Below are 27,367 nucleotides of genomic sequence, written 5' to 3'. Positions count from 1 at the left end.
TTTATAAACAAAGAACAAGCCAGAACTGAAAAGTACTCTAGATGCCAACTGATTCTACAGAAGTTGGGCCATTCCACTCTTCAGAACCTCCCCTCTTAGGCCAGAAGTGGCGCTGTGGCTCAAGTTGGCAGAGTGTTAGCCTGAGCAAAAAAAGAAGCCAGCGACAGTGCTCAGGCCCTGAGTTCAAGCCCCAGGACTGGCAAAAAAGAAAAAAGAACCTCCCCTCCTACCACCAAAGTTTTTAGTACTGACTGGTCATCGAGGGCCACCCAGTACCTTGCAAATTTCTCCACTGTCAGACAGCTAGAAGGGGGAACCTTGTCTTTCCATGGTATTCTATCATGACCAAACACTAAAACAGCTACCACACACACCCCTGCCAAAGGCCCAGCTCTATTTGGAACCTGAGCTACAGAGCACATTATTTTGTGTTTAAAGGATTCTGGGAGACACCGGATTGGCCCCTGCCTGCCTTGTATTCTCCAGAGGTACATCACTTTCTCATGGTAGGGCCAGGATGGACTTCTAGGGAGGAGGTGAGACATAGATCCAGGAACCCTATTTAGGCAGGCTGAGCCTGACTCAAATGCCTCTAGCAATAAAGACTCAAAGATAAAAAAGTGGCAAAGGTATTTGGTGAAGATGAATTCAAAGCTACCTTCTCTTCTGTTTCTGTTCTTTCTGCTCTGTCTCAGCCTTGGAGAAAAGCATCCCATTGGATGACTTTCTTCAGGCCCTTACTACAGCAGCTGGGCCTTAGTCAAATTGTACACAGTATTTCAAGTCACCTGAGTCAGACTGTCGTACTTCCACTGACCTGGGAGAGGCCCTTTCTCGGCAAACCAGAGGGAGCATGAAGTGCTTTGAAATAAAGTGAGCTGAGGTCAACAGGGCTGAATAGAAGAGAGAAATTTTAGGACCCCTAATATGTATTGATATCACAGAGGGTTCACTCCTGAAAGTGTGTTTTGTGAGGTTGTATCGCAAGACAGTGGGCATTTTTCTGTGGAGGTTTCTTTGTGAGGTGTAGAGCTCTCACTCCCTGGGCAGAATGCCAAGACACTGGGCATTCCTCAGCTACACTAGGTGCTGTCAGTGGTTTGGAGGTAATGATGAAAGTCCTGGTGGAGGTGATATGACAATGCTCAATCTTTATTGAATGCTTGCTGTGTTCTGTCATTCTCAAAGGGTTTTGCCAAATAAGCTACCTTTCACAGAAATCCAGTGAGGTAAGCCATGACATCTCTATTTTGAAGGGGGGAAAAGTGTTGCACAAGGACACACCGCTTTGTCATGAAGTGTTTCAAACCCTAGGTTGGTTCATCTGAACCAGAACAGTGTCAGAACAAGACTGCTTCCTCCTCATGTACACATGAGGTCATATGTATCCCTGAACAGTGAATGAATATATGAAGATAATTTTTCTCTGTGTGTGCCAGTCCTGGGGCTTGAACTCAGGACCTGGGCACTGCCCCTGAGTTTTTGTGCTCTAGGCTAGTGATCTACTGCTCCGAGCCACAGTGTGATTTCTGTCTTTTTAGTAGTTAATTGGAGATTAGAGTGTCTCGAACTTTTCTGCCCAGGCTGGCTTTGAACCACAGTACTCAGATCTCAGCCTCCTGAGTAGCTAGGATTATAAGCATAAGCCACTGATGCCTGGCTGAGAAGATAAAATTTTAACTGTATGTGTGTTTATGCAATTTCCATTTGAATTTCTAAGACTTGTGTTGATGTGTGTGTATCTATCTATCTATCTATCTATCTATCTATCTATCTATCTATCTATCTATTTATCTATCATCTGTCTCATAGGCTTTGGAATCAGATAGTATTGGATTCTGATTGGAAGACCTTGACTGATTCACCTCTTATCTTTGGCTTTCTCATCAGGAAAATGACCATTATATTAGCAACTGCACCCAAGAATTATATAAGATAATGCACTTAAGACACATAGGGAAATTTTCACAGTGCTTGAAATATAATGAACCATAAATATTAGTTACTGTATTATTATTTTTATGTAAATTTCACATGCTTTCATCTGACCTAAGTAATAAATAAGCTATTTTTTTTTTTAATCTTCGTGAGGGTCCAGATTAGCAACGGGAGACATCTTCATGTTTCTGAGGTGTGGCTAGGCTGGACTTCATATACATTATTATAATATTACAACAAGTTATTCTTTTAAAAAAAGAAAAGATACTTCAGAGAAAAGTGATCAGGAAAAGGCAATGCCTTATTTTTCTTAAGAGTTTCTACTAGTTGGAAAGGCTGAATCTTGTATTGCTCAGGAATTTCTGCTGAGTTGAACTATTGACATTTGGGAATTCATCATATAATCTGCTGAAGTTATCCTAACAAATAGAACTTTAGCAATAGGAAGGACTTAAGAGCAATTTACAGCTTGATGGAATGTTTCATGCAGTTTTCAAAACGTATGAATTTGCTTAAGCTTCTACCTTATTTATTGGATTAGGGCTATCCCTAACCACAAACCCACAAGATAGGCCACTTCTGAGGCTATTTGGTGCTGAGACCAGTTCCTAATGTAGTTTGACCTTCTGAGAAGCAAATGATGTGCCTCCTTTCAAGTCTTCTTGAAGTAGACAGCACTCTAGTAGCAAATCTGCTGCTAAATCAGTTGTATTCCCCCTCCAAGGATCCACCAGCTCAGAGTGGAGAGAGATGGTTATGCATACGAAGCCATAGGATGTAGAATACAGGTTAACAGTCTAGAACACTGGACAAGCCATGTGTAGATAACAGAGCATCCTCTTATCCATTTATGTAAGTTAACACTTCTTTTGTTTTTGTTTTTTTTTTTGGCCTGGCCTGACCTTACCTTATTGGGGACAGTTACAGTCTTCACCATCAGAGAAACATACCATTATCTCACAAGGGGAGCAACTTCCAAATCCTGGTACATTAGACTTGGAATGATCCTGGAAGTTATCAGGTCAAGTGTTTTCTTTTCTTTTCTTTTCTTTTCTTTTCTTTTCTTTTCTTTTCTTTTCTTTTCTTTTCTTTTCTTTTCTTTTCTTTTCTTTTCTTTTCTTTTCTCTTTCTTTCTTTCTTTCTTTCTTTCTTTCTTTCTTTCTTTCTTTCTTTCTTTCTTTCTTTCTTTCTTTCTTTCTTTCTTTCTTTCTTTCTTTCTTTCTTTCTTTCTTTCTTTCTTTCTTTCTTTCTTTCTTTCTTTTTGCCAGTCCTGGGGCTTGGACTCAGGGCCTGGGCACTGTCCCTGGCTTCTTTTTGCTCAAGGCTAGCACTCTGCCACTTGAACCACAGCGCCACTTCTGGCCATTTTCTGTATATGTGGTGCTGGGGAATCGAACCCAGGACCTCATGTATACAAGGAGAGCACTGTTGCCACTAGGCCATATCCCCAGCCCCAAGTGTCCTATTTTCTAGATGAGGAAACCACTTGTAAAGAGAGTAGAGTAACTTGATGAAGGTCACAGAGGTTGTTAGTGGCTACTCTAGTTTTCTTGTTTTCTTCCAATGTACCAAGGTGCCTCTGCCATGTTTACAAAATTTCCTAATCAGAGGATCATCAGACTTAATAGGGGTCATTTGTAGCCAGAAGGAGAGAAGAAAGGAGGAACCTTCATGAAATATATGTATTTTTAAAAAATAATGAGAATTTAAATTAAACTTCAAGTAATGCATTACAATCATGCTTCTATTCCCCTGCCTATTTGTCCATTTAATTTCTTTATCATAGAGGGAAAGGACCAGGAACTGGAAAGAATCTCAAGGGACCACACAGATGATTCTATACATTTTTGTAGGTTTATAAAATATACTGGACTTAATTTTTATTGTTATTATAAAGGTGATGTACAGCATCTATACTTTTGAGAACTACCATATTCCACTGTTGTAAAGTTCTGCTAGTAATCCCAGAAACATTCCCCTTTTCTCCCCTTTCATTGACTCCACTCCAAATAGAACACAAACATGATGAATTTGAGGTCCTTATTTTTGTAGAATTTACTTTAGAATGGCCCATGTCTCAGGTGTACGAAATAGGGGGTGGGGAACTCTATTAGGTACTAGAGCCATTAATTAATTTATTCTTGTTAAGTCTTAATAACTTGACCCACTGGAGCAGAAAATACCCCATTTGTTTGCAGGGAGGCTCTGTGAGCCTCTTGGCCACAGCAGACAGTGTCATTACAGATGACGGAAGAGGAGGCAGGTAGAATGAATGTAATCAGATCCTTGTGGCCAGATAAAACCAATGAGTCTTGAAGAATGTTTAAGAAAAGGTGCTGCTTCAAATAAGAGCAGACTCATAATTATGTGAGGTGTGGAGTTAGGCTTTGGCTACCTCTGAGCATAACTGGATTCAGATTGCAGCAATGTTGCCTACCCTTTAGTACAAGGGAAACTCCTTGAGCAAGAGCACCCCATGTGTATACCTGTTTACATGTGCTACCTTACTCAGTTTACTCATGAACCCTTTTAGGGTTCTGTTATTACCCCTTTCCTGGACCATGAAAGAGAAGCAGAGACACTCAAGGTCACAGATTTAGAAGGAAATTGACCAACACATGGCCACAGGTTCTAGAATACTCTAGCATCACTTCTTCCACTCTGGGTTTAAAGGCCTATTCTCTCCTATTTTTTTTAATTCTCTATCTTCATCCATCTTTTCTTTTTCCTAGTTGGTCCTGGGTCTTGAACTCAGGAACTCAAGGCATGGATGCTGTCCCTGAGCGTCTTTTGCTCAAGATTACTGCTCTACCACTTGAGCCACTGTGCCTAAGAGTCTCATGGACTTTCTTACCCAGGGTGGCTTTGAACCATGATCCTCAAATCTCAGCCTCCTGTGTAGCTAGGATTATAAGTATGAGCCACTGAGCCTGGCTGTTCATCCATCTTTTAAGTGTTTAATGTTTCCCAGGCCTCTGTCCTTAGCCTCTGTTAGCTCATTAAAAAGCCACAGCCTCAATCACCTCTTACTGTTTACCTATAAATCTGCATCAACTTTCATTCCACTGTGGGCGGAAACCTGGGCATGCGCTAGAGAATCTCATCCCTCCCTTGACACCTCCCCCATTTCCCATCAATCGCTGACACTGTCAGAACTAGCCTGGTACTCTCAACAACACGAGAGGGAACCACTGTGGCACTATGAAAATCCTTCTCCCTTCCCTGACAAAGAGACTTTTCACGGCATTGCCTGCTCCTCCCTGCAGTCCATAAAATCCTCCAAGTGTCTTCACACTCTCTCTCTGTTGCAAACTCTTGGCTTGGGAATTGGCTCTTGCCTCTCTGTTTGGATTTTAGGCTTAAGATGGTCCTTTTGTTTGGATGCCTTTGCCAGAGATATACCTCTTGGGACCCCTTTGTTTTACCCACTGCTCATGACACCCCTGTGATCAGATGTGGTGCTCAGTCCCCATTCAAGTCAGGGCCCTGGAGCTCCCACTCTCATAGAAGGAATCCAAACTATTCTATCAAGTCCACATCCCAGGTGTGTCTCAAGGTCACCCCTGAGTTTTGTCCCCACTGCCACGGTGTTACATCCTCCTGCTCAGATGGTTCTGAGCATTTCCCAATAGATTCCTCCTCCTGCTTCTACTCTGCCCAACTCTAACCCATGTCCCCATAGGCCCACATTTTAGGTGCAAGATGCACATGGGATCTGAACTCTTTCCCATGTAAGATTTTACCAGTGTTTCCTCATCCTTGGCAAACTAGAATCTGAATTCTTAGCACCCAATGCATGACTGGGATCTGGCTTCTGCCAAACTTCCCTCCCTCATCACTCACACTGCCAACCCCCAACCCTGACTCTGCACTGAACCTTCCCAAAGCGTTCTGTGCATGTCTTGTTCCCTCCATCCGTGCCTCGCCATAGAGAAGTCCCTCTGCCTGGAGCATTCTTCTGAACCCTCATTTGGAAAGCCCTCGTTTATCTTTTGAAGCTAGCTCAAGGATAGAGTTCCCAAGAAAGAAAGAATTTCTGTCTTCTCTCCTCTACCTTCCTGTCTGACTTGTACTGACCCCTATGGTGTGGTGATGAGTTTCTTGAGGGTAATGGACTGTGTCTTATTCATCCCTGTTATTATCTCCTGGTTTTAGGAACAAAATAAAACAGGCAATAAATGCTCCTGAGTGAATGGGTATGACCTCAACCCCTCTGAATGAGGCAGTCCCCCCACCCTGCCCCACCCAATGCTCATTCCTCCTAGTCCAGGCCTCCATTCCAGCTCTTCTTGCCTGAGAATCAGTGATGACCTCTCCCACCTACCCCATGAAATCAAACATCTTTATGAGGTGACTTGCTTATTTGAGTGTATATATACAGTGCCTTCTCAATAACTTTTTGTCAGTGGTAGGGCTTGAACTCAGGGCCTGAGCACTGTCCCTGAACCTCTTTGTGCTCAAGGCTAGTGCTTTACCATTCTGAGCCACAGTGCCACTTCCAGTTTTTGAGTGGTTAATTGGAGCTAAGAGTTTCACAGGGACTTTTCTGCCCAGGCTGACGTAGAACCACATCCTCAGATCTCAGCCTCCTGAGTAGCTAGGATCACAGGCGTGAGCCATTGGCACCCAGTTTGGAACACAATTTCTTAAAACCTTTTCTCATCTTATGAAATATGGATTACAGTACTTACTGTAATACTCTTTATCAGTTCCTTGTAATGATTTAGTAGTTTGTTCTGTCCTCGACAACTTACATTTAGCTTTCACAGTAGCATTTATTGTTCTGTGGGATTAACACTAAGCCAGATGTAGGAGCAGCTTTTGTCACTAAATGCATAACCCTTGGACATAATCAAGTTCAGAGCCATTGAGTTTTACCCTAAAGCTATGCTGCATAAAACAGGGAACCCAAAACTTTTGAGTAACCATTTCAGACGAAATCCTCTGATAAATGCTGAAGGCCATTCTCTGAGACACTCATTTTCTTCTGGAAGTTTCTCCTTGGCCACTGCTGTCCCTAGAACTCAGCTGGGTAGATTTAGCCATGAATGGGACTGAGAAGCAAGCAGAGTACATTCCAGATTCTCATCATCTTGGATTTAGGGCAGAATGTCTGCTGTTAGTTCCCAGGGGAGTTCTCAGTCTCTCACACTGAAATGGCACACTATTTCAATAGAATATGTATATATTCATCAAAACTATCTATTTTATATACACCCATATTCATTACTGTCTGTGGCCATTTGGGAAGAGATAATTGCTCCTGAGATCTGTAAAAATAAAGTCCAGAGATTCATAGCAGCAAGAAGACTTTATTTCTCTTCTCTTACTAAACTTTTTATGTAAATATAGGACTGGAGTCAGTTTCCTTTCTCCTTATGATAATGTTTTCAGCCAGGTGCTAAATTGCTTAGCCTAGGTCTAGGAATATAGATTCTTTCACTCAATATATTTTTTTCAACCAACATTACTGGGGATGTCATAGATGTTATACCCAGGTTGAATCTGTACACATTTTTAAAAATCCTGAGCCTGGGCACTGTCCCTGAGTTCTTTAGCTAAAGGCTACAGCTCTACCACTTGAGCCACAGCACCACTTCTGGTTTTCTGGTGGTTAACTGGAGATAAGAGTCTCATAGACTTTCCTGCCCAGGCTAGCTGTGAACCACAATCCTCAGATCTCAGCCTCCTGAGTAGCTAGGATTATAGGCATAAGCCACTGGTGCTTGCCTTGCACACACTTTATAGAACTGATTTTGCTGTGAGGCAAGGAATGAGTCATTGACTAGGATATGGAGTGCATGAGGATTCTCCTGCAGAGTAAGCCCAACTTGCCACCCTCCCTTTCCATCAGTGACTCTGATGCCAACTGTATTTTCTGGTAGTCCTTGTTAGTCTGACTGCATTGAGCTTAAAAATAGATATTGCTGGTAGGCATTACAGCCTCTAGTTGGTTCTCCCTCCAGAAAGCCCCTTAAAAGGCAGGTATTTTTACACTCACATGGGCATTGCTATGTGTTTTTCTAGCACATTGAAGAAGAGGGGTGACTGATACCTGGATTTCACCCTTAATACTACCACCCATCAAAATCACCACAAGAATGGTTGTGAATTCCCACTGCTGCCAGTCACCTCCTGCTTCTTTCTTTAGACCATCTGTCACTTCCTGTTTCATTTGTCTCCCAGCATATTCTCCTGTAGACAGTCTCTACTAGGCAAACACTGATCTGGGAGTCCTGATATGCTGCCTGAGTCAGCCTAAGACAAATCCTTCAGGTACAGAGTTTCAGGATATGAAAAGTGGGTAGAATAATCTTTGTCCTCAGGGATATACTCTGAAATAGAATTAGATCCAGTTATAACCAATAAAATGATAGAGCAGCTGGAGCTCTTTAAAGGTTAGATGGATGGATTATGGTGTAGCTTTGCACCCTAGGATATTTTGTTTTCCTAAAAGCAGGAAAGAAAAATAATGAGAAAACTTTTTAGCAGCCAATGAATCCTGCTTCTTTCAGAAACTAAAGGACCGCATGCTACCTATGCATAGGAAGAAAAGGAATTACAGAGATAGAAGTGGGCCACAGAGAAGACAAGCAGGGGGAAAGGAACCAAAAAAGGGACAGAGGGGGCAAGAATGGCACTGATCCTGGCTGAGTGAGAGACTTCAGAGATTCATAGGAGCCAAAGCTTTAGTGCAGGGTGGTTCAGAGCCATGGAGAAATGGCCTGCTCATGGAGTTCCCTCTGTGAATGGTCCCAGATACACAGAGAGCACATTGGGAGCCCGAAAATTTCCTACAAGTGATGTTATGGGGTTCCTGCTATCAAAAGGGGAAGAGCACTGGAGTGTGAGTTGGGAAACCTCACTTTTCTAATCTCAGCCAAGAACCTTGAACAGATTCCTTCCATTTTCTGAGTCCCAGTTCTCTCAGCTGCAAAGCAAGGGAGTTACACTGTCTGACCACCATCATTTCTTCTGTGTTCAATTCAGTCCTCAAATTTGTGGAGCCATGCACAGTAAATAGTATTTACGCTCCTCTCTATTGCCCATGCTCCCCAAAGAGGAGGAGAGCACACTTTTCAACTAAAGAGAAGAGTGTAGTCCCATAATCCCTGCTCCTTTAGTGTGGGTACCAGCATGAGAACACATTGCATAGCCACAAGTCAGTAATCCCAGTTTAGCCAAGCCCAGCAAAGCCCAGCACAACCTCAGCTATATTACAAATCCATGAATGGGAAAGAGATATTGATTGTAAGGGACTGTGATTTAGGGCATTGATTTTTTGTTTGTTTGTTTGTTTTGTGCTGGTCCTGGGGCTTGAATTCAGGGCCTAAGCACTATCCCCAAGTTTCTTTGTGCTCAAGGTTAGTGCTCTAACAATTGAGCCACAGTGCCACTTCCAGATTTCTCTCAGTAGTTTATTGGAGATAAGAGTCTCATGGACTTCTCTGTCCAGAATGGCTTCAAAATACGATCCTCAGAGCTCAGCTTCTTGAGTAGCTAGGGTTACAGGTGTGAGCCACCAGTGTGTGGCTGCACTGCTCGTTATTGCATCTAAAGTTAACTGATATATCACCTGATGGGAAAGTCTCATAAAAGCCTACCTCAGGACTGATCTACCACCTGCCTGAAGGACAGTAAAGGACGGCTGAAGGGGCCTCCACAGAAAGCCCCTCCTCTGTTCCTCCTTCCATGCCAGAGCTGCTGCATTCCTCCATATGGAGACACACCTGCTTTTGGCATCAGCAACTCAGGCCTCTGCAGGGATAGGAAGGAAGTTTGGTAGGAGGGGAAGGTAGATTAGAATGCATCAATGTCAAATTCCTCCCTATTCACAATCCTCTCTTCCAGTCCTCCACACTTAAGCTACTTCTCTCATTGCCTAGGTACCATAATTAAAAGGCTCTTGAAATTGGGGTTGATGCATTGATTTAGTTAGCACGGAGAGGCAGAAGGATGGTTTGGATAGATTTACAAGTTCTAGCATCACTAGCCTACGGCTGTTGCCAACAGTATGCAAGTCTCTAGGTCTTTCGTGTTGTTTCTCATATTAAATATTCATAAAAACATTATTCCAGCCAAATTCTAGCTAATGAATGTTTTCCAGCCAAACAGCAACATTTAATGTAACACACACACTCATGTCCAGAAGAGACAACTGTGTTATTTTAATGATCCCAGTACTGGGCCTAGGGGATACCCTGTGAGTTCCAGGTAAAGATGTTTATGACCAGTGCTTAAAGATGCTTCTTTCATTCAGAGAAACAAGGGCCCTGCCTCCATCATTGCTTAGACCAAATTTTTGGAACTGACAGCCACAATGACCTGTTGAAACAAAAATGACCCAGCCCTCCACCAACCATAGTAGAAGAGGAGGAACATAGATTTGGGGATGGGGTAAGGGAAGAAATGGGGAACCAAAGTAATGGGTTTCAACTTTTTCTTAAAACACTGACCCTTTTCAATAAAATCTTATGTAGAATAGGATTTTTAAAAAATCTCAGGATAAAGCATGAATGCATATCCAAAGTCTTTCTTACTCCCAAGACTAGCTCCTCGAGCTTAGTGTGGAACTGAAGCCCTGCGCACAGTTTTGAAACCACTAGACTATAGAAATATAAGGCCTTGGAGTCAGCTTATAAAAAGCTGGGGGAAATGAAGAGACAAATATCATCATGGCTGCTTGTTGGCATTGTGCTGCTGGAAAGAAAACGGAGTTAACTGTGTAAACATCCCTTATTACAGGTTGGCTGCACTGGACCTTCCTCAACCAGCCTTTCTCAAATCTCTGTAGAGTCAAAGCCTCCTTATCCACTTCCACAGAGCAAGGCAGATTTGCTTGGGAATCATTCTCATCTTTCTCCTTTGCCCTGCCTCCTTTTCACCAGTCAACTCTCATATCTATGCTTTGCTACCTTGCGTTCACAGATCTCAAATTTTAGTATCATTTCTGCTTTGGTCTCCCAGTGGGAGGGATCCTGGGGGCTCCCCAGCATGTTGTTTTAAGCTTTCCATGGGACAAGTCTTCGGACCCACCTATGCATACCACATCCATGAAGCCGTACATCCCGTAGCAGATCTGGAAGAGGAGGTCTTGGCGCTGCCACTTTGCTGAGGGACTGAAGGTCGACCAGATGAGCCAAGAAATACTGGCAATAAGGAAGAGGGAACCCAAGATGGCAGCTGCAATCTGAACCTTCTCGATGACTGTCAGAGAGATGGCCTGCCACTGGGGAGGAAAGAGTGGCAGATTAGCTATTGCTTGGGTTATCCTCACCGCACTCCCAGCCCTCTTCCTTCTTCTATTCCAACAGCTCACTTCTCTGAGGCAGGATTTAATCCAGGGCTTCCTAGCTAGTAGTATAATAGACATGGGTGCAGTTTTACATTGTACTTTTGATGCGGAGGAAAGCAATATCACATAGAATGATTTAAATGCATTGTAAGGAGGGGCTCTGGGGCAGGCATAGCCGAGGAGACATTTTTTTAAAACTTGATTATGATACAAACAGAAATAGGAATAATAAAATAGAAAACAAAGAGCTTGTGTGGGTGGCTTTGCAGAGCAACATGGTCTATTTTCTTACTAATAGGTGCTACGAGGGCACAGGTCTATTTTGTTCCTACCACAACACTACCTTGCATGCCATTTAATGTACATGCTAGAAATTATGAGTCAACAGACCAGGAAAGGATGCAGGATGTAGAAGAGAAATAAGAAAAACAGTTTCTAATTAACAAAATGCATGTTAACATTAATTTTTCCTTTTTTCTATTTTATAAAACAAGCACTATACTTAAAGAAGCATTGATAGTGGGATAAGCTGAGACTGGAGTGTGAGTGAGTTTCAGCTCTGGAATTTTATGATTCCATGGATGTTCTAGGCAACAATGACCGTAGCAAAGCTACGAGTTGTTTTTTAGTGCAGGGTTTATTCATGCGGTTCACTCCATATAGGTGTATTGAATATTTTCTGCTATGGGAGATGCTGGAGATAATGCACTAGGTCAACCCAGATAGTGACAACTGCCAGCCTATGTAGCAGATAGCCCTGTGGATTTACAACTAATCCATCAGAGTTGAGAAAGAGACTGTGAGAGCCTGTGGTGGGAGCATTTGACATCACATAGGAAGTAATATGTGAGTGAAGTAGGAGATTATCAGCAATAGAGAAGACAGGTGAGTATCCCAGGCAGAGGCAAGAACATGTACAAAGGCCCTGTGCCAGAAGGAAACAAGGTGAGTATGAAAACCAAAAGAACCAGAATGGGTGGAATGGAGAAAAAGTGTGGGATAGAACAACAGGAAAAGTTAGAAGAGTTTAGAGAAAGGACACAGTGTTATTGACCATATTTGGATTTTGTCCTGAGAGTAAATGTGATAGTTTTGTTTTTGTTTTGCTTTTTTATTCATCTTTTTTATTATTTCTTTTTTTATTGTCAAAGTGAAGTGCAGAGGGGCTACAGTTTCATATGTAAGACAGTGAGTACATTTCTTATCCAACTTATCTCCTCCCTCATTCCCCCCCCTCCATTTCCCTTCCCCCCCGTGAGTTGTACAGTTGGTTTATACCATATAGTTTTGTAACTATTGCTATTGCATTGGTTTGTCTTTTTATCCTTTGTCTCTCAATGGTGGTATTCCCTTTCGCTTTCCTAATTTCAATATACGTAAATACAATATCCAGGATATTAAAATCAGTTACAGTGCTATCAGGGGTAAAACCACAAGAAGAGAATATGAAAAAAAAAAGAAGAAGAAGAAGAAAGAAAGGCAAGGTCACATGTCATGTTGAAAATGACTACAACAGTGATATACCACTAATTTTCATGACTTGAAGTTCATTTCGCTTAGGATCATCTTATGTGTTCATAAAGGTATAGCTCTTGAGCTATTGTAATCTTCTGCTAGGACTATGCTAGATGTGTATTAATTATTCCCTATGAGGGGAACCAGAGTCTATGTTTCTTTGGGTCTTCACTTACTATGATTGTTTCCAGGTCCTTCCATTTCCTTATGAATGGGGAAGTGTCATTCTTTCTGATAAAGGCATAGAATTCCATTATGTATATGTACCACATTTTCTTGATCCACTCATCTACTGAGGAACATCTGGGTTTGTTCCATATTTTAGCAATGACAAATTGTGCTGCGATGAACATAGTTGTGCTGGTGGCTTTAGTGTGGTCTTGCTTGTAATCTTTTGGGTAGATGCCCAAAAGTAGGGCTGCTGGGTCATAGGGGAGCTCTATATTTAGCCTTTTGAGGAACCCTCATACTGCTTTCCAGAGTGTCTGAACAAGTTTACAATCCCATCAACAATGTAGTAGGGTTCCCTTTTGGCCACATCCCCTCCAGCATTTGTTATAATTAGTTTTCCTGATAATGGATATTCTTACTGGGGTGAGGTGGAATCTCAGTGTAGTTTTGATTTGCATTTCTTCTATGGCCAGTGATATAGAGCACTTTTTCAAGTGTCTCTTGGCCATTCTCATTTCCTCTTCAGAGAAGTCTCTTTTTAGTCTTTAGACTACTTGTTGAGGGGGTCCTTGGTTCTTTGAGGATTTGTTTTGGATTAACATTGTGAAAATGGCAATATTGCCAAAGGCTATCTACAAATTCAATGCAATACCCATCAATATCCCAACACCATTCTTTAATGAAATAGAGGAAGCAATCCAGAAATTCATGTGGAACAATAAAAGACCCCAAATAGCAAAAGCAATCCTAAACAGAAAGAACAGTGCTGGAGGAATTCCATGCCAAACTTCAAGTTGTATTACAAAGCTATAATAATAAAAACAGCTTGGTACTGGCACAAGAACAGGCCTGAGGACCAATGGAATAGAACTGAAGACCCAGAAATAAACCTGCAGACCTATGGCTACTTGATCTTTGATAAAGGAGCTAGAAGAATAGGATGGAAGAAAGACAGCCTCTTCAACAAATGGTGCTGGCAAAACTGGTCCAACACCTGTAATAAACTAAACCTAGATCCTTATATATCACCCTGCACCAAAATCAATTCCAAATGGATCAAAGCCCTCGAGGTAAAATCAGATACACTGAAACAACACTACAAGAAGGAATAGGAGAAACACTTGGGCTCCTTGGCACAGGACAAAACTTTCTTAATAAAGGCCCAGAAATGCAACAAATCAAAGAAAGGTTGGACAAATGGGACTGCCTCAAACTACAGAGCTTCTGCACAGCAAAGGACATAGCTTGCAAGATTAATAGAAAGCCCACAGACTGGGAGATCTTTACCGGCCATACAATGGACAAAGGCCTCATATCCAAAATATACATAGAACTCAAAAAATTAAAATTCTCTAAAACAAATCCTCATGGTTTTTGTTTGTTTGTTTGTTTTTTAATATTTTATTATCTTTAGTTGTACAAAGGAGCTGTTGTTCAACAAAGCAGTTATGAATAAATCTGTCTTGATGGGGCTGGGAATATGGCCCAGTGGTAAAGTGCTCACCCTGTATACATGAAGCCCTGGGTTCGATTCCTCAGATATATATATATATATATATATATATATTGCAAGTGGTGCTGTGGCTCAAGTGATAGAGTGCTAGCCTTGAGCAAAAAGAAACCAGGGACAGTGCTCAGGCCTTGAGTTCAAGACCCAGGACTGGCAAAAAAAAACAAAACAAAACAAGATGTCTTGATCAATGTTGATGGTTTGAATAGTTTTAGGTAGGGAACTGATTAGGCTTGGGAAGGCAGATGACAAAACTCCTGATTGGATGGGTGGTGATTTGCATAATTCTCTAGAGGGCACACCCCCTCCAAGCATTGCAGCCTGTATTCAGGGGAGAGAGCTCGCTAGATGCCTACCTCCTGCAACAGGAATCCCCCACTGGGCTAGAGGAAAGCAGAAATTCTGGCTCCAGCCAGGACTCTTCATGACCTCCAAGGAACAGTAACCAATGGAAAACTAGTCGCTTATCAATTTAGAGGTAGGACATTGGCCTTGACATTTAATTACACAGATAGCATACCATTACAGGGAAATGGGCCTTGAAAATCTTCCACTGTTCCTCCAGCTTAGGGTTGCGTGTAATGATAGAACTTTCCAGAAGATAGCTCGATCACGTACAATGAATGCTTTTTTTCCACGGCTTGTTCCACAGTCGGGGAGGAGAGCTTCAGACCCTTCTACTCTTCCTGACATCAAGAATCTCAAATGAGAAGGCACACTCAGGCCCTCTTCATTTCTAAAGCCTTTCCTGCCAACCCTCAGCCATCCATGGGACCTAAATGAGGCTCCTGACCATGAGGTGAAACATGGTGGAAGGAACAGAGTAGAATGTGGAAAAGAATGTTCCTCCTGTCTGTCCCAGGTGAAGTTTCACAGAAAGGTGAGGGACTAGGCACTGCAAGGAGAGGACAGAGAATGAGAGCCCTTTTTAATCTCACAAGCAGACTAAAGAGAAGAAAGGCATCCATGAGATCAGGCTCCTCTACCACCAGACACCTGGAACTTTAGGGTTTTGTTCTAAGTAGGATTCTGACGTTAATATCATGAGACTTCTCCATCCCCTGAACTCATCTCCTGGGGCATGAGTGAGTGGAAAAATAGAAGGTAGAGATTAAGACTAGATATTGCATTCCTCATGTCAGGTAGCAGGGTGTCACATGAGCTGAGTGAGTTAAGCTCTGTTCCAACTTGCTGATTATGAGGGAGTCAATAAGGCAAGGAGACCATTAATTTTCTCTTCTGTCACAAAGGGAAGAATTGGTTCTCCTTACTTCCTAGACTATTATAAGGGTTAAATATCAGTCTAGTGTTATAAAGGATATTATTTTCTATGATTCAGCAAAAAAAATATAGGTTAAGCATGTTAAGGCAAGAGTCATCCTAAATTTGCCTGGACATGATGGGGTAGAAGTTAAGAGCTTGAACCCAAGAGTGAGAATTCCTATTGTAGTCAGCAACCTTACTTTACTACCAATTAACCAGGCAGCCTCTGGCAAGTTGTTGAACCTTCTGAGCTTCCATTGTCTAATTTGTAAATTGGGACTAATAATACTCGTACCCACTCCATTGATTATTTCCATGATTAAATTAGGCAATATATGTAAATATTTAGAACAGTAACAGGTACCTAATAGACACTAACCAAATGCCTATCAATATATGATAGTCCTCCCTAAACCAAGAGGATACCTTTTAAGACTCCCTCAATGGATTTTTGAAACTTTGGATAGTATCAAGCCTTATATGTAAGTAAAGTATGTGACACCATGACAGTTGATTGGTAACTGAGATGGCTAATGGATGGATAGCATGTACTTTATGGATACACTGGAATAAGAGATGATTCCATGTCCCATGAAGAATGGAGTAGAAAGGTTTGAGATTTCAACATACTACTCAGAATGACACTCAATTTAAGACACATGCATTGTTTATTTCTAGGACTTTCCATTTAATATTTTGGGTTTCAGTTGACTATGGTTAACTAAAAAACTGTAAAGGGGAACCACAGATAAGGTAGGAATACTGACATGACTGTTCCTGTGTAGCAGAGAGAAAGTAGAGGCTAATAGAGCCTTGAGATTCACAAGGCTGTGACTCATGTCTCAGTGGGTTTTTCAGGTAGAAATATTGCCTTATTTGTTGGGTGACTGGAATGCTGTCCTATTGTGAATAGCTGTGCTGTTCTCACGAGATGAGAGACCCAGGAGACCTGGAGGGAACCCCCTAGGTCGTGGATTCCCATCCACTGCTCTGCTCACTTGTGGATGGCCTGCCAGGCTCATCTTCTACTGGAGATGGTCCAAAGCAAGCTGTGGGAGCAGAGGTCACACACTGACTGAGTAGGCAGCTGTCTCTCACTTGACTAGAAAACACAATTAGGACAATTTAGGCAACCATACAACAGAGCTTCTAATTCAAACTAGATATTTATTTGGACAGCACTTGAGTTTGAACTCAGAGCCTTGACCTAATCAGGCAGGGCCATGTCTCTAACCCTTCTTGCTTTCATTATTTTTCTAATAGGGTCTTGAATTTTTTTTTTTTGGGGGGGGGGTCTGGACTGGCCTAGACTGTGGTCCTCCTATTTACAGTTTCCATGTAGCTGGGATAACAGGTTTTTGTTTTGTTTTGTTTTGCTTTTGCTGAAATGGATTCTTTGAACTTTTTGCCCAGGCTGGCTACAAACCATGATCCTCCCCACCTTAGTTAGGATTACAGGTGTGAGCCCTTGTGCGTGGCTAGTCCAAACTACTTTTATATTAAAAAAGTGAAGTGACATTTACTGAGCAAACACCATGGCATTTTTGAAGACTAACAGAATCAGAGGAGTCTCCAGAGTCTTAAAACTCGCAACTGGAGCCAGGATAGTGATTTAAGAATATCATGAACAGACCAATATTTCCAAATGCTGACATGTGCTTTTCTGAATCATAAGATTAGAATACCTTTTATTACCCCCAGGAAAAAAAATGATCCCTGAGTGTTGTTTGTTTGTTTTTTTTTATTAAAAGAGTCAAGGGTGAAACCCAGAGCCAGGTACTGGGGACTTGATGGTAGATTTGTGATCTGATCTTTCTTGAGGCTTTAGCCAACTGTGAAGGAAGGTGAGGGTTAAAACACTCAGACCTCTGCTGGTACCCAGCAGATATGGAGCCAGCTGTCTCATGACACTGCTATTTTAAGACACTTCAAGATTTGGAAATGAATGGTTGAAGATGGAACCCACAGTGGGGAGGGGCAGCTCTTCTGCTCACGCTGTGATTCACCATTAAGATGGACTTTCAATACCTTCTTCCAGAAATGCCCCACCACCACCCTAGCCCACATCTTCTCTCTCTCTCTCTCTCTCTCTCTCTCTCCCTCCCTCCCTCCCTCTCTCTCTCTCTCTCTCTCTCTCTCTCACACACACACACACACACACACACACACACACACACACACACACACCCTCTTGGAGGTTGCCCCATAGAAAACTCCACAGGGTCTACAATAAACCACAGCAACTACAGGGTCCATAGCAACTCCAGGGGGAGCATAGATGCCAGCTGCCCTTCCAAGTGAAGACCCTACCACATTGTTATTATCAAACCGCCTGCCCTCCTGGGCTCATAGGACCGACTTTTTCCCCCTCCCCTCCAGGAGGAGGGAAACTGCCAGGCAACTGGAGTCCCCATCCTCACTGTCACCATACTGGGTAATTGATTATGTGGCAGCTTAATTGCTTGATCATGCATATATGGAGATATTTTCAGAAGTGAAATGTTCTATATGTGTACAGGCATCACACAGAGCAAGCTGCTTGATTTGAGGGAATTTATAAGGGAGGCATAAGATCTACCAGCTCCTCCAGGGAAGATGGATGTGTTAGCAGAGCAGGGGGCAGAGGGTGGGTGAAGGGAGCCCTGAGTTATGTGGAAATGTGTTTGGAAAGCCCTACCCCAGCCCTGGCCCTGCCTGCCCTCACCCCTCTTAGTAGGTTTTCCGTATTCTGCCCTGTTTCTTTCTAATACTCCTCCCTCCTTTTCTCTGCCTCCCAGCCTCACTTCCATTTTTCTCAGGGAGTCTTCCTTCTACTCTTTGGCTTGTCTTGGCTTTCTTTTGCTCCCCTTACCATTCTCACCCCTCCTCTCTTCTCTTTCCTCCTTTCTCTACCCCTTCTCTTCTACTCTCCTTTCCTTTCCTTTCTTCTCTCCTTTCTTTCCTTTCTTTTTCTCTCTTCCCTTTCCCCCTCCTTTTCCTTTCCCCATTTGCTCATTCATTTATTCCCTCTCTTATTTTCTCTTTTTTTCTGATACTTCTTTCTTCTATATGTATTTCTCTATTACTTCCTCTTCTTGCAGAGGCTTGAGAGAAAACAAAAAGAAGATCTCTCACTCTTTCTTTTCTAAAGATTGCTTCTGAGCTCCAAACTACCCTGAGTCTAAGATGAAGTAATTCTCCCATTGCAAAGCAAATGGCAATGGGAAGCCCAGGTCCCACCCAGCCCTCATCATGCAGACCCTGTTACCTGCAGAGGATTCTTTGTGCTTATGGCAATGACATGATACTTGTAGTAGCACAGCTCACAACTCCAGCAGCCCCGCTCGCTGATCCACTTGATGAGGCAAGGCTGGTGTGTGCACTTGACGGAGCCATCACAGCGGCATGGGCTCAGCAGCTCCCCCTGCAGGGAGAGAGGCAGTGAACAGTCTGGTAGGTGGTAGGATAGTGGGTAAGAGGTTGGTCCACCGGTCTGAGCCAGTCAGTAAGTCAGACAAGGTCACCATACCAGGCCACCAGCTTTGACTTGAGTAACCAGACTCCACAGAGGAGGCCTGGACTGCATTGTCCTCACAGTAGGAGCCACATGACTTCAGCCAACTCAACTAATAACTCGTAGGCCCTTCTCCTGGTTGGTAATGAGCAGGACACTGTTACTGTACACCCAAGTTGTAGGATTTCTGCAGAAACCCTCTGCAGCCCAAAGGGGGATTTCAGGCTCCAGTGGTTTCTCTTTGAAAGCTCATCCAAGGCTTCCAAATTCGAATACCTGTAGGGCCAGTGAGGCAAACAGGTAAAGGACACCAGCTGTTAGCTGGTAGAGATTCACATGATCTAGAAGGCTCAATACAGGTTAAAAAAAAGAAAGAGAACTCTAACCAGCTGTAGATAGAACAATCTTGGAGAAATCTTTTCTTTTCTGATGACCAAACCCAGCAGGCCTCATATATACTAGGCAATATCCCTAGGTCTACAGGTAATCTTCATGTAAAACCTATCAATAGTCAAAATTAAACAATTTAAAAATATGTTATAGGATTCATTTTGCACGAGTATAGAGCTCTGATCTTGAATCATTGCAATGTTCTTCTGGCAGGCCAAGACACAGAGAACCAATTCTTTTTGGTGAAGCCTTTTACACTGGGCCCTTAAATATGGACAGGCCTGAATCCTGGGGAGGTTGGGCCAAATGCCCTTGCTGGAGGCCTGTGGCACCCCAGCCAGCCCTGAGCAAGGCTGGGAACACTGGAAACTGAGATGCAAAGGGATCTGGCCATGCAAAATAGCATCAGCATTTGAAACCCCTTTAAGTAGACTATACCGTTAGACTCACTCTTTGGAGCTCCCTATGGTATGCCAGAGAGGCATCATTGAACTCCATGCTTTGTGCTGCTTGACACATCAAAGTGTCTCCATAAACCTTCCCTTTCCTGGGTGTCCTCCCTCTCCTTCCTTTAGATTTGTCTCCTCTTATCTGCTCTTGTTTTCACTCCTAGCTCAAGCCATACCACTGCTCACCACATCCCTATTCACTCAGCTCCTCCCTTTATCCTCTCAGGACTTTAACAATTGGGCCTACCACCCTGACCTGTGCTCCCTCTGGTCTTGCCCATGGCCTCCTTCTTCCTTACTTTTCATGCCTTCACTCCAGCTCATTTATTTTGTACTTAGATTCTATCAGAGCACTCATGAGATACTTTGCATAGTCAAACTGCTATGCCCCATGCTTGTGTGTTTGGGATACAGCCAGTTGAGCCATAGCTCTGCTAACTTAAATATTTCAGCATTCATAAAAACCACATCTTGCCAGGCACTGGTGGCTCATGCCTAAAATCCTAGCTACTCAAGAGTCTGAGATCTGATGACTGTGGTTCAACGCCAGCCTAGTAAGAAAGTCCATGAGACTCTTATCTCGAGTTAAAACTGGAAGTGGAGCTGTGATTCAAGGTGGTTAGAGAGCTACCTGTGAGCACAAAAGCTCAGGGGCAGTGCCCAAGGCCTGAGTTCATGCCTCACCACTGATAGAAAATAATAATAATAAAGCCCCACCTTATCTACAACCATGAATCACTAAGTCCTGGAGCCCCTGCAGATTTCCATTTGCACATTTAATCATGGTCTTTATTTCAGACTACAAAATGAATCATTTACCTCAAAGATTTCTGGAATCATCCTTCCCTTCCACTTCAATGTCTATCACTCAAAATCCTAATCTTGGCTGGATGAGGTCTACAAATCTACTATCTGCTGTTATCTGTTTTCAAGAAGGTTCTAATGCTACAGAGAAGCATCTCTGATTTTTCTGGGCCGAGTTTAGTGCTTGGATATGAAAGTGCTTTCATCTAAAAGTACTTTGATGCTATGTGATTTGTGGTATATCCCTATTAGGATATCCAGCACGTAACTATAAGGATCTATGCATATTCACCCTCCAAAGGAAGTCAAGGATGAGTTTTACATATTTGTATCCCTTTCCCCCAGTGCCAAGCCCTACAATCACTTGAAGGCCCACAATAGCTTTTCATATTTGAGTGAGTGAATTGAAAAACAAAGCAAGTGGCAAGTTTTGCACCTTCCTAGGACAAGAGTAGCCTCTGACTCCTGGTAGGCTGCTGTGGTGCCTGTAAAAGGAGAAAGAGGCAGAAGGTATTCACATTGCTGACTACTTGCCACATCCAATAAAGCCTAATGACTCTTGATATTGAGTAGCTGTGCTGTGGCTCTGAGAAAGCGGTGGGAGGGAGGAAGGAAGAAGAGGGGCTGGGGGAGGGACAAAAGCCCTCATTATTCATGGCAGCATTTCCTAGGCTCATTAATTCTAACAGGATGAGCTGGGTTTGATTAATCGGGTTGTTAAGCATCCATGTCAAATTGCCAATCAGGTAAAAGACATTACTTCCGGTCCCTGGCAATGGTGCCAAGTAACAGCAAAGTCTACATTCCTTGCTTCCTGAGCAGCAGCCATGAGAAAAGGCAGGAACTGCTGCTGGCTGGGGAATGATTAATAATAAGATCTGGGGTTTTAACATTGCTTGTGAATGTGTGGGACTACTAGGGATTATGAGAGGCCCCTAAGCCTTACCTGGAAAAGAAGGGAACATGGCCTGGTCTGGTCCTAGTGCCTGGCTAAGGGATAAAGAGATTCTTCTGGAGCAAATAATTCATGTCCTCTTACTTTCCTTTGGGGCTGAACAACTCAGAGACAAAATGAAAATACCAATAATAGAAAACAAGGATACTCAAACTGTGTGAAAAGTTCATATTTGATTTTAAAAGTGATTCAGAATTTTAGAAGGGAAAAATAAACAGAAGCTATTTTAACTTTGGCATTCATACAAATTTTATTCTTTTTTTTTTTTTTTTTTTTTGCCAGTCCTGGCGCTTGGACTCAGGGCCTGAGCACTGTCCCTGGCTTCTTTTTGCTCAAGGCTAGCACTCTGCCACTTGAGCCACAGTGCCACTTCTGGCCGCTTTCTGTATATGTAGTGCTGGGGAATTGAACCCAGGGCCTCATGTATATGAGGCAAGCACTCTTGCCACTAGGCCATATCCCCAGCCCTTTATATTTATTCTTTAGTACATTTTATGCAAATTTGAGAAAAGGGATATGATCTTTTTTTTTTAATATTTAGGGCTTTTAAAGGCTTTAACGTGGACCTTTTATCACCATCTATTAGTCTCTAAGAACAATGGAAGTAAAAATGGATGAAAGCCAGAAGGATTAACATTAGACTTAATGAAGATATGCCTTGGATTAAATGCCAATATAAGATAAATTGATTTAACATAGAAGCTGAGATGGACACTCCTCTACCCCTGTAAGAGAAGTCTTTGTTGAAGTGAAAGTGACGTTGAATTACTCATTCAAGGTCACTGAGTCAACCTGTGGCATGTGTAGAATGGAAAACCAGGTGTTTGGGACTAAGATCAACCTCTGAGCTGTGCCACACTACTGCCTCTATTTCTGTTGCCCTGCCTATACCTGTGTTGCGAATCTATTGTCTGTCTCCTCCCTTCCAGATGTTATCCAATTCCTGGTTCAGCTCAGGTCTCACAGCCAAGTCTCCCATCAATGCCAGCTGTGGACCTGTCTCCTCTCCCTGCATCATTACCCACAGCTTGGCACTTCAACATTCTCAAACCTTCTGGGACTCAGGCTGCTCCTATATCTCATAGAGCTGGGCACATGGCAGAAGTGTGTGAAAGGTGTATTTACTAACTAGACAGGTGCCAGTGTCTGGGAAGAAAGATTAGAAACTCAGTTTTGGAAGTATTACCTATGACATTCCTATCAGCTATTCAAGTAGAGATGCCAAATAAGGATTACAGTGCATGTTATGCCTAGAGTGTAGGGAACAGGTCAAGATAGAGACTTGAGAGTTGCTGGCATGGAGATGGTGTTTAAATGAGATCACTAAAGGCTTAAGTCGGAAAACAAACAACCAGGGCTGATACTGGGAGATCCTCATGCTTAGAGGTCAGGAAATGTAAAGAGCTAGGGGAAGAGATTTAGAAGGAAGGTCACTGAGAGAGAAGAGAACATGACATTCCAATAGCAGAACCCAAAGTATTTTAAGAAAACAAGGACCCATTGTCTTTACCAAATGCTGTTGATGGGTCAGATTAGACAAAAACCAAAAATTGGACTAGGCAAGATTAACTTCTGGTTTCTTCTATTTTTTTAAGTGAAATATGAAGAAAAGTCGTGGGCTGAGAGTGAAAAGGAGGAAGAAATCTTGCTGGTGTCTGACACTGGAATAAAATAGTCATCCAGAAAGTTTTAGTTTTATCAAAATAAAATGATTCATCTGTGAAACTATGGGAGAGGGGACTAATAGGAAACTATATTTAGCTCCATGCCTGGCACACAGTAAGCACATACTAAATGCAGGATAATATTGCAGGAGGTTACAAGAGTCTTTGAGTCTACTTCTTACTTCCTTCAAATGTTAAACAATGTCCTCCCCTCCTTTTTATTTTTTAATTAAATTTTATTGACAAGGTGATGTGCAGAGGGGGTACAGTTACATAATAAGGTAGTGAGTACATTTCTTGTCATATTTGTTACACCTTTCCTCCTCCCCTCCTTTCTGTAGCATTCTCTCTTTATTAATAATCTTCATGTTGTAAACACTTCACAGATACACAGAACACTTCCATAGCCAGTTTATACTGCTTGCTACCTCAGTAACACAGTGAGGCTAATAACAGGGTTCTGCATTACAGATGAAGATACTCACCCAAAGTTTGTTATCTGTTCAAGAAAACGGAAGAGCAGGGGTCTGAAACAAGTTTGTTCATCAAGACTGCTTCACATGCATTCAAATAGTGTCTACCCACCCTGTGTGATCTGCCCTTGGTCTCCTCCCATCCTCAGAACACTATAGCTGATCCTTACCTTTCCCATCCTGATATGGGAGGATGACATTATTGGTTCCCGTTAGGACACAAAGACAATTCTCATGTTCTTTCATTCATTCTCCTCTTTGAACCCAATTCAAGGCAGTGTCATTGGGCTTCAACTGATCTTAGGTGATGGTAGGGAGTCAGGATGGGGTGTTACTTCCTCCTTACTTCTATACCCCTTCCCACTCTTGGTAGGTAGGAGACTTGGTTAAGATAGAGTTAAGAGACAGAGACCTGTCTCCAAGTACCAGTGGCTCATGCCTATAATCCTAGCTACTAAGGGGCTGAGATCTGAGGATTGCAGTTCAAAGCCAGCCCGAGCAGGAAAGTCCGTGAGACTATCCGGAAGTGGCACTGTGGCTCAAGTGGTAGATCGCTAGTCTTGAGTTGAAGAGCTCAGAAGCAGCAACCAGGCCCAGAGTTCAAGCCCCATGACCGGCCAAAAAAAAAAGAAAATCTTCGTATGTGATCTTCTATGTACATATTTCCTTTATATTAGCATTATGAAAAATTAAAAATAAAATACCAAAGAAGATAAAAAAAAGAGAGACAGAGACTTTTTTTTTTGTAAGAATAGTAATCCACTAAAATTTCCTCTAAGACGAAGTCTATATTAGTGAGGAAGAGCCTAGGTGCCTTGTAGTTGTTCCACTGAGAAGACCCAAGGGGTCTAAAGCTTTAAAATCAGAACTTCCCACTCCATGGTGGAGCTGGAACCTGTATTTATTGGGATGGGGAGGAATGGACAGAGGAATACAAAACATTCATTGGGATGGTAGAGGAGGAAAAGAAGGGTGCTAAAGAAAGATGGTAGTTCCTATGACCATAAATTATTCACTTGATAGGGAAAATAAGGAATTGTTTCCTGTCACACCTTGGACCCTTTACGTTCAGGGACCAGATAAAAGTAAGGCTTATCAATAATGCACTTTTCCAACTTTATGAGCACAGCCAACCATATTGATACTGACAAATTATTTGTGTAGCAGTGATCTGGGTTGGTAGAGGAAAGTTGGAAGGGAAGAGTCAAAGAATGAGCCCCAAAGGTGCCACTGAACAGAAGGAAGAGGCTCAAAGAACCTGAAAGATTCCAGCATTTCTTTCCATCAGAATAATAGGCAACGATTTCTCTACTCTGTAGGCCTGTGGAAGGCCCATGTACCTTGGTATCAGGATTGTTTAAAAAAAAAACAAGACACTTATTGTGAAGACTATCTTGCCAACAAAGATTGCGCAAGAGAGATGAAGGGGAAAAACATGATCTCTTTTACTAGTGGGAGTGATCATGGTTGGCAAGATGATCTCCATAAAGCCAAGTGTGGTGGTTCATTTCTGTAATCCCAGCACTCAGGAAGCTGAGGCAGAAGGATAGTGAATTTGAGGTTAGCTGGGGCTACTTATAGAGACATTGTCTCTAAAAAAAAAAACAAATGATAATTTTTATTTCAAAGTTTTTACAGTTTTCAAAAGAAGAAATATATCAGTAATCATAAAGGAAATGTAAATTATGCAATAAGATTCCACCTTACACTAGTCAGAATGTCAACCTTTAAGAAAACATATAATAACAAATGATGGTACAGATACAAGGAAAGAAATGACCCTTTTATATACTATTCAAATGTAAATTAGTGCAGCTACTATGGAAATCAGCATGAAGATCCCTCGCAAAACTAAAATACAAGCACAATACGATCCTGCTAGTAAGACAGCATACTGTAAATATACTTGTATTTATTACAGCACTACTCATAAAAGCCAAACTTTAGAATCAACCTAGGTACTCATAAACCAATGAATGAATAAAGAAAATGTGTGGACATTACATACACAATTATTCAGCCTTAAGGAAGAGTGAAACTATGACCTACATAAGAAAATGGGCAATACTATGGATCATCATATTAAGTGAAGTAAGCTGGATTCAAAAAGACAAATACTGCATGTTTGTTTGCTTTCATAAGAGGAATAAAAAAATCTAAAAAATAGAAAGGACAAGAACATAACTGGGTAGAATGTTTGGGGTGCAGTGAGAGATGGGAGAGGGCAAGAGAGGGTTAGTGGGGAGGGAACATGGTAGAAGAATATTAAGTGGACATACCTATGAAAGGGTCATAAGACCCATAAAAATTCATATGGAAGCATAAAAAGAGAGGATTGTGAGAGGGACAGCAATGATGGGCTGGATATAATCAAGGTACATTATATTTGTATATGAAAATCACAATTGAAGCCCTCATGTATATAACACCTATTCACAAAACCAAATAAAAAAATCTCCACTAATAACAAAGATCCCCAGGGGCCCTAGAATCTACTATTGTTCGCACACAAGCCAGTCTGAATCCTGTGTATATTGGGTCAGTGTATGGCAGCTCTATTTTCTGACTAGAGACCTTTCCAACCAATTTTCCAGCTCTACAGCCATCCTTAGCATTTAACACACTCTTTCCAGTAAGATTATGCCGAGACTTCTTGCTTAACCTCTCAAGAACACCAAGACCAAATCTTGGTATCCAGGGACCAACAATGTGTCAACACTGGCAGAAGGAAATAAGAAAGTGTTGTGAGATAATTTGAATCAAAAGACAACTCTATTACTAAGGGAAAAAATGATTTAAAGCCTTAATGAGCAGTACTTATCTGCCCTAAATCCAATTAATGTCATAATTATTTCTTGTTCTACTCTCATAATCACAGCTTACTTTTACCATCACACCAACACATGAACCACACACATAAAACTTACTTCCATAGTCACAGAATATTTTCTAGCCTATCGGTTTCATCATGTCAGGGAGATGGGTGGTAGCATGCAAGAAAAGAAAAAAGAAAAGAAGAAGAAAACAGACAAAGAAAACCCATCCAAGCCCTCCAAACTGTGACTTACATTCTCATTATAATTATTTGATTCCCCTAATGCTTTTCTCCCTATATTTAACTGGTATAAGACAAATGTACCTATTCCCACTAACTGCCTCTAAATCTACTCAACTGGTACTCGAAAGAAGAACTTAACCTTACTATAATTGAATTTAAATAACATCCAATTCTAGGATGCCAAACATGATCAGCATAGCAAACAAACCACATTATACAAGGGCTGGCGGGAAGAAAGAAGGTCATACTTAATGTGTGCATTCATAATCTTATCAGTATTTCTAATAACCTAAATGTGCAATACAATGTCGGTTTGTCTTTTTGTATAACTCATCATGACCATTGCTATCATTACCAAAGAACTAAAATTAAAAGCTGATCTGCCTTAG

At 42.0% G+C, this 27,367-nt stretch overlaps 1 protein-coding gene across 1 annotated transcript in view; it reads right to left on the bottom strand.

The window, feature by feature from the left end:
* Positions 1-27,367, bottom strand: part of Marchf4 (membrane associated ring-CH-type finger 4) — a 94,710-nt gene that overhangs the window by 6,197 nt on the left and 61,146 nt on the right. The window contains exons 2-3 of the mRNA XM_048344173.1: positions 18,940-19,095; positions 10,975-11,167 (exon numbers count right to left, since the gene is read on the bottom strand). Of these exons, the coding sequence (XP_048200130.1) occupies positions 10,975-11,167; positions 18,940-19,095 (349 nt within the window). The remainder of the gene's footprint in view (positions 1-10,974; positions 11,168-18,939; positions 19,096-27,367) is intronic.

Source organism: Perognathus longimembris, chromosome 4, assembly GCF_023159225.1.
Source record: "Perognathus longimembris pacificus isolate PPM17 chromosome 4, ASM2315922v1, whole genome shotgun sequence".
Lineage (NCBI taxonomy): Eukaryota > Metazoa > Chordata > Mammalia > Rodentia > Heteromyidae > Perognathus > Perognathus longimembris.
Note: the sequence above shows the minus strand (reverse complement) of the source record. Positions and strands in the feature narration are given on the sequence as shown.